Consider the following 8,118-nt stretch of genomic DNA (forward strand, 5'->3'; position numbering starts at 1 on the left):
GTCTGGCTGGCGGAGCGTGAGAGGGGCAGGCTCTGGCGGAAGCGGTTCATCCTGCTGAAACCCAGGGGCAGCTCGGCCTCCGACATGGTCTCCAGCGACTCAGCCGAGGCGTACGACAGCTTGGCCGCCTGGTCTGCCAGCCCCGGCTGGGCCCCCTGCGTGTGGCGTGAGCTACGGGTCTGGAGGGGCAGAGCAGGCCGAGAGGACCGACCCAGGGTGAGCCCCCTTCGCCCCGGGCACAGCCCCCCTCAGCCACTGACACACACCCAGTAGCGGGAAGGTCTCTCCTGGGTTCCAGGCTCGCTATGCGGCCACGGGAGCTTTCCCCAACCTCCCGGGCCTTGGCGCCCCCAAGGACATCCAGCGCCTAAGGAGTGGGCAAAGGCCTTGAGCACCCTGGGAAGCCAGACAAGAAACCAGCTGAGCGGGAGCCATGGGCACGCCTGCTATTTTAAGCTTCCAAAGAACAACAACAGGAATTTGTCACCGAGGTGAGCAGCAGAATCGTTGAGCAAATTGGGGCATTAGTTCCAGACATTAATTAAGCTGCGGGTTTGTGAGCGGTGAATTTATTCTTAGTGGAATTCAGAGAAGTGGGGCTGGGGGTGAGGGGCAGAACAGGACCCAGGAGAAAACAAGGAAGGCCGGAGACCCCAGAATCCAGGCTCTGAGGAGGTGGTCACCAAGAACATCCTGGACTTCACCCCAAACCCTCCGAAGCCACTGGTTCCCACATGTAGACTAACTGCCTATCACACACGGTGCACAGGCTAAACCACTGTGGCACACAGGAGTACATGGACACACATGCCAGGCCTCAGCGCTCCCTGCAAGGCACACACCGCCACACAGCAGGCCGGCCTGGCCCTGGGACCTGCTCCCAGGTTCCAAGACCCAGCAGAAACAGCTGCAAATGATCCATCAGGGGTCAGGGACGTGTGTCACCCAGTGACCGGTCCCTGCTCCAACTGCCCAACTGCTCTCTCCTTGAGAGGCGGCAGAGACCCCCATCATTTCAACAGAGCTTTAAAACCCCATCTGGGCTGAAAGTGGGCTGTCACTCAGGGTCACAGGCCCAGACATTCTGCACCAGCCTCCCAACCCCCAAAAGGATTGCTATACAGAAACCCATCCATTAAAGGGAGAAAGATAATGCATTAGACCTCCACGGGATGATGTCCAGACAGACACAGACACACGTCATGGAGAACAACAAAAAAGATTTCCAGGTTGTATTTTTCTGTAAAATAGTCTGTTTTGAACAATATCGCACTCCAAACCATTAACAATGACGATCTCCGACTTGGGAGGGGGCTTCCTCTTTTTCACTTTATACGTTTCTCTACTGTGTAAATTTCGTGCAGTCAGAATATATTCCTTTTCTACTTTTTAAAGTCATTAAAAGTATTTCTAAAAAAGAATCATTTATTCCCTCCAGCTTCCTTCTTCCCCAAACCCTGATTAACCCCTAATTAATCTCCATTTCATATTAATTCGGTTTAACATTCCAATCGGATTAGCACTCTCACAAAGAGGATGCATCTTCCAGTGGGCACTGTGCCCAGCTGTCCCAGGGTGGCCTTGAGGGTTTGGGGACACGGAAGGTCAGATCTGGGGATGTCAAGCAGGCTTCCCACCTCAAGTACAATTTCTTGAGCAGTGGCTGGGCCTGTAACTGGGCACATAAGAGACCACTTAGCAATAAGGCTCACCTGGGGGGATGTTTGAGCCAAGACCCTGGACCCACAGCTCAACTCAGGCTGAAGGGCTGAGTGCTCCAGAGCAGTGTGGTCTGGTGGTAATGCAGTTGCCAGGCAACCGAAAGGTCAGTAGTTGCCAGGCTGGCATGGATGAGGGGCTACAGAATTCAGGCAGCCTGAGGCAGCTAGCAGGGATGACAAGAAAGGAGTGACCACAGGGCCTGAGGTGCCAGTAAAAAGACAGGATTGAGACCAGAATGCCAGGGCCACGAAGTCCTAGGGATGCTGAGAATGTAACAAGGACCCTGCCCAGGGGACCTTTGGTAAAGAGATGACCACCCTCAGGGCTCCATCCATTCCTGGCTCTATCCTAACCCCAGGGGGCCTTTCTGAGAAACCCTCTTGAGAAAACTCTAGCACTCCCTCCATCCCTGTGCTGAAACAACAGGACAGAGGAAAGTGAGACAGCCAGAAGGACTTCCCGCAAAGGAGAGGGCAAGAGAACAAAACTGTCATTCAAATAAAGTTCTTCTCCCAAGATAAGACAGGGGTCCCCAGGAGGGGTAGTGAATACGGGTCGCCAGAGTGGCTCCAGGAGGAGCTGATGACACTTGGGCAGAAATCAGGCCCAAGGAACCTCAAGTGGGGTGGTCAGACCAGGACCTAAAGGTCCCAGAGGCTGTCCACAGATAGGCAGAATCACTCCAGAGCTTGTTAAAAAGCACTCTTTCCAAGGCCCCACATTCACTGCAACAGAATCTCAAGGGGTTCAGGTAGGCCCGGGGAGTCAAGATTTCTGAGCAGTTTCCAGAGTGACTCTGGTCCCTAGATTTGGGACTCAAATCAGAGTTCCTGATTCTAAAAGCCAGTGAGATGAGCCAGACAATGCACTGAGGCCGTGCCGGTCTCATTCTCGGGGCTGATAGTCCACTTCCAAAGGACCCAGCACAGCCACAGCCATGAATGAGTCCACGCCCGCTCACAGCGACCCTACAGGACACGGCAGAACTGTGCCTCTGGGTTTCCAAGACTGTAAATCTGGATGGAACTAGAAAGCCTGGTTTTTCTCCCGCAGAGCAGCTGGTAGTTTTGAACTGTCAACCTGGAGGTTAGCAGCCCAATGTTTAACCCACTATGCCAACCAGGGCATAGAGCACAGTTCTATTCTGACCAAACGGTGGTCACCCCAAGGCAGAGTTAACCTGCCAGAAACTGGCAGGGGTTTTTTTGCAACCCTATGATGCAGCTGGAGTCATGGGGTGGGAATGCAGCCATTCAGCTGTGAACTAAAAGGTTGGAGGTTCCAGTCCACCTCAGCAAAAAGGCTCAGCTGGAAAAAACATCAGTCCTCCACACCCCTCCCCGGTACAGTTCCACCTGACACACCAGGAGCTGCCCTGAGTCCGAATCAACTAGACTGGTGGAGGAACGGAGGTGGTCCCAGGCAGGCACTGTTGCCCCTGCCCATTCTACAGGGGAGGAAGAGGCCTTGTCCTAGGTCACTATACTAGCTCATAGCAACATGGAGTTCACCACCAGGCAGCCTGGCTCTGAAGCATTCAGCCCTGCTCTGTCGGGCCCTCTCCAAGAAGGCCATGCTTAACTCGGCGCCCTCTGCCTCCATGAGTGCCCGGTACCAGGGTACTGGGAGAACACTTGTATAGAAACAAGGCAAGAACAAGAGGATGCCCTGCCTGCCACGCCTGGGGGCTGAGGGGCCAGAAGACCTCAGGACGTGAGCAGCAATCTAAGTTGGCTCACTCAGCTTATGGCCTGGCTGTCAGGGAGGAAGGAGGAGGGGCCAAGGGTGCATCTCTGGAGAGTCCCAATAATCCAGAAGAGGCAGACAGACTCCCAACCCTGTGCTCAGCTCTCCACTTAGGCAACAGGTATCTCAGGTCCTGGGGTGCAGGGTCCTGATCTCTTGTGAGCACTGACTGCCTAGGGGCTGCTGACTAGCCCCTGCCCCCTAACAGTGGGGCATGAGAATGGCATAAGGGACCCAACGTAGCCACTTGGCCTCCCTGGGTGAGTGATCCAAGTTCATAGAAGAGCACCCTCAACGAGGTCCTATGGGGAACTGAGAGAGTCTCATTACCAGCAAGAGAGCAGAGCCAGGAGTGGAGCACATCCTTTGGACCCCAGGATCCCTGAACATTGAACCTGCACCTGGGAGACAGCTGTACCCGGGAGACTGCTGCCCCCCCGGGAGACAGCCATGACACCGGGGGAAGTGCAGCAGCAGCAAGACCAGGAGCCATAGCACGAGGCAGAGTGGTGCACTGCCCAGCCCACAGAGCAAACAAAGCTGTGCGCCCGGGCAGGAGGTTGGTGCCTCTGTGCCTTTCATGGGGGGAGCTGGGTTTGCTGACTCTGGGACTGCAGCTGCAAGCCTTCAGATGGAGGCTTTATGGCAGAGTAGCATGCCCGTTGGGCATTTATTGGGCAGTCCTACAAGAGTTATGTAACATTGCCCCCTCAGAGCAGAGGCCAAGTAACTGAGAGCCAGGCTTCCTGGCAGGTATGACAGAGAAGAAGCTGTCCTCACTGAACAGCTGTGTCCTAAACATTTCTAGTCTGAAGTGTAACCTATTAGCTTCCCTAGCCAGCCTCATCCGTAGGGAGGAAAAAATAACAACAAAACAAAACAGAAGCCATGAGGTCCTGGGATCCAGGCATCCATCTCAGTGCCATCCCGCCCTACAGATGGGGGACATGTCAGGTAGTCTCTCTTGTTCCCAACTTCGAAGCCCAGAGGCCCACACTCACACCGTGGAGCCACAAGACCCCAGCAGGCAAACCCAGTCTCTCCCAGCATGGCAGCCACAGTCTGCAGCCCCAAGCAACCCCCAACCCCACCGCTGGAAGGTGTCAGTGACCCTCCCCTGCACCAAGCCTGTGCGGGGAGAAGCAGGGTGGAGGGAGACAGAGCACATGCAGTGGTCACCGAGCAGAAGCATCACACTGACCTTGAAACTCCAGTAGTTGGGCTGCTGATGGAAATAAGAGAAGAGACAGTTATGCAGGGACTGGGCGTGCAGAGGAGGGGCAGGGGTGGATCCCTGGGGCATAAGCCCTCCACCCTCCCGGGAGCAGGAAGAAGTAATCCCTGGTATAGCTGGTCCTCCACTGAGCCCCAGAGCATCTCGGTGTATCCCAGAGGGCCCTGAACAGACCCTGGCCTGCTGGTAGAGCGGGGAGTACCATTCCAGATGGTTACAAGCCCCTCAGAGCGCTCACAGGTGGGGGGGAAGGGCACAGATGACCATCATTTAGGGAAGCCAGGGCAATGGCACCTGGTTGTGACCTCCCAGGAACACTTTGTGAAGGGGAGGTAGGAGAGGAGAGAGGGGAGGGGGGCATCTGAACCAGGTCTTAAAAGATGAGGAGGCTAGAGACTTGGAGGGAAGGAATGTGGAGCAGGGAGAACAGCATGGGTGAGTGTGCAGAGGTAGGCAGCAGAGTCTGCTGGGAAATGACCGGATCGGCCACAAAGCGGGGCCGGGGCCGGATGATGATGAAAGCCTTGGGGCAGAGTGGGACCTGAAATGGCCCCCAGGGAGGTCTCCAAAGATGGTCAGCCTGGATCACAGAGAAAGGCAGACAGGTGTTGGCATGTTGCAGTGGGTCGGGGGCCCTGGGTGTGGCAAAGGGAGTCAGGAGCCTGGGTACCTGGGCTGAGGGAGGGAAAGAGGCAGGGTCTCAGAGCCCTCAATCTGGTGCGGGGCTCAGACTTCTCCTCATTCACAGTAACCTGGGGTCTCCCTGACTTCCCTGGAGACCTGCAGCCTATCCAGATGGCCAAGGCGGGTATAGCCCTCAGGCTGGGTTGGTTCTTGGCAAGGCAGGGGGCACCCTGCTGACTGGTGCCAGCCTCAGCAAGAAGAGAGAGGCAGCAGATGGTGTGGCCCTGTGGTGTCTGGCACAAACAGACAAGGTTCCTCAGGCCCCAGTGCCCCTGACAGAGGGGAGGACCCTGAAGTCCCTGAAAAGGAGAAGGACCGCATGCTGGGTGTTTTATGCCACCTGAGTGCTTAGATAGCAGGGAAGCCTTGGCTAAGGGTTAAATTGAAGGGCACCACTGGGAAGGAGGCTTTGCCTTTGGCCAACTGCTGGACTGAGGGCAGGGGCGCAGGTGGGGTAGGGAGACAGACACAGGTCGAGAACTGGGGTGAAAATGTTCACTTGCTAGAACGGTTCCGATCTGCACCAAAGTCCCTGCCCCCCAATGACACTGGCTCCAAGAGATGAAAACAATAATCACATGACAGGCAGAGGAAGGAGGGGCAGCAAAACCAGTGCCCAGCCAGTGCCTGGGACAATCTATGGCCACACATGACTCCCCTGGGCCCAGGGGAGGAGCTCGAAGGGGCTGGAGCAGGAGGTCTGGCTACAGCTGTCTGTAGCGTCAGGCAGGGGAGGGGTGGCCAAGGGAGTGGACACAGAGGGGCAGGCAGAGCCAGGCTGAGGGCTTGGGAAGGTTTCTGATGAGAGTCATGTCTGCAGATGCGGCAGTGATGGACAGCCCTGAAGAGCAGGCCTCTCGCCCTTCAACCACCACCGTTACACCAGTCACAGGCGGTACACACAGGGCCCACCAGCTCCCCACAACCTGCTGGCTAGTCCCAGAGCCGGGCCCCGACTCTCCGGAGCATCCTTAGAGACAGCACAGAGCAGTGAAGACTCCCAGAGAGGAACTCGGGCATCACCCCAGGGGAGAAGCCCTAGTGCTTCTGCCAGAGCCAGAAACTCGGGGACAGCTCTTTGGGTACAGCCCACCCTCTAATCATACACACTCACGCAGCCTCCACGGGACCCGGACTTGCTCCCACACGAAGCACGGAGGCCTATTCACCCCACTCTCTGCAGGCACCCCCAGAGCCCCAGGAACACAGCTCAGGAGGCCTGAGTAGCCACCTGTGCACCCAGACACCCACCAGTGACAGACACCCAAAGGAAGCAGTGCCGCCACAGCACACAGACAGGACATCAGGGCCACCTCACACCAAGAGAAAAGTCCATCCCTCCTTGCCCCACTCGCCAGCTCAGGCTGCCTCTGGCCACGCTGGTACACTGTCCCATGCCTAGGATGTCCCAGACACCCTATCTCAGGCAAGCGAAGTCCTGACTCAAAAGCAGCAGAAGGTGCCGCACCCTCAATGTCACCTACAGAGGGGAGCGGAGGGTGGTCTAGCCTGGCCCTGCCAGCTCATCTCCATTTCCCTCCCCCTGGAAGGGGATGGGGGCAGGGAGGAGAGGGCAGCAGTGCCACCAGAAAGACCCTCCAAGTCCAGAAAGGGGGCCTCCCCGTGCTTGGAGAAGCTGGAGTGACCTGTGGAGGAATTTGAGAGACTGGCTCCTCAGGCCTGCCCTCTGGAAAGTGGGAAGAAGGATCCTCTTTCACCCACGTGGGTCCCATCAGGAATAAGACACGAGGTCTCTAAGAGACTGTGTCATTGGAGGGGACGGCGGCGGGGAGCCACGCTGGGGAGATATTTGTCTCCCCCTGGTCTCTGTCTCTTTCCAAGGTGTAAATCCACAGGTCAGCCTTGGGGAACTGAGCAGAGAGCTTCTCCGTTGTTCTAGAAGCGGGGACACTCCCAACCATGCCCCAGCCAACACGTGTCATCCTTTACCTTCCTTCTTCTGGCTCTCTGTCCCCCTTGCTGTGCCTGGCATACAGCTGCCCTTCAACAAATACTTGATAATGAATGAATGTCAGTCCAGTAGGGGCAGCGACAGGAGGAAGGGGTATCTCAGGACCCTTCTCAGTATGTCCTCCATCTCTGGTCCATAGCTCTGCTCAGACTCCAGGCCTTTCCCTGGGAATTTCCAGCACCAGAAATCCCCCTGGAAGGCAGGCAGAAGGCCCAAGGTAGGCCTGGCTCCAAACCCTGAGCAAACCCTACAAGGTGAAGCTGGTCTGGTCGGGTTTCCCTTCTCTGCCATCAGCCAGAGGCCAAACAGGGTCCTCTAGGAGAGAGCAGGCCACGGGTGGCCCCCCTGGGGAAGAATCTTCTGGAAGCTGGGGCAAAAAGACTGGTGTTCTAAGAGGAGAAGATGGAAGCCCCCCAGGGACAAGACTTTCAGACAAGGGGGCAGGAGTCCTGGAGACACTCCCTGGTGGGAGAAGAAAGGCTTCTTCCCTCTAGGGGCTGAGGAGTTAACTCCCTCCCTGGCCAACCCCTGCAGCCAGGAGTAAGGAGGGAGGTTCGGTTCTTTCTGCTGTAGCTGCTCTGTGCCCCCACCCAGTGCCCTGGGACAAGGTCGCCTGACCCCAGGGACCCCAGCCAGCTTAGAGGTCTCCTCACCCCTCGCTTGGAAGCCATGCCTCTAGGCTAGGTGAGTGCGTGACCCCTCTTCGACCGAAAGAGAGAGAGGGAGCATTCCGAGGCTCCTCACCCACTCCTGCCTCCCT

General features: G+C 56.8%; 1 protein-coding gene across 1 annotated transcript in view; it reads right to left on the reverse strand.

Annotated features, from left to right (window-relative positions):
• Nucleotides 1–8,118, reverse strand: part of SRCIN1 (SRC kinase signaling inhibitor 1) — a 72,694-nt gene that overhangs the window by 33,606 nt on the left and 30,970 nt on the right. Inside the window, 2 exon segments of the mRNA XM_045299328.1 lie at nucleotides 8–179; nucleotides 4,670–4,693. Of these exon segments, the coding sequence (XP_045155263.1) occupies nucleotides 8–179; nucleotides 4,670–4,693 (196 nt within the window).

Source organism: Echinops telfairi, unplaced genomic scaffold (assembly GCF_000313985.2).
Source record: "Echinops telfairi isolate 266 unplaced genomic scaffold, ASM31398v2 ScPeMD7_7458;HRSCAF=8496, whole genome shotgun sequence".
Lineage (NCBI taxonomy): Eukaryota > Metazoa > Chordata > Mammalia > Afrosoricida > Tenrecidae > Echinops > Echinops telfairi.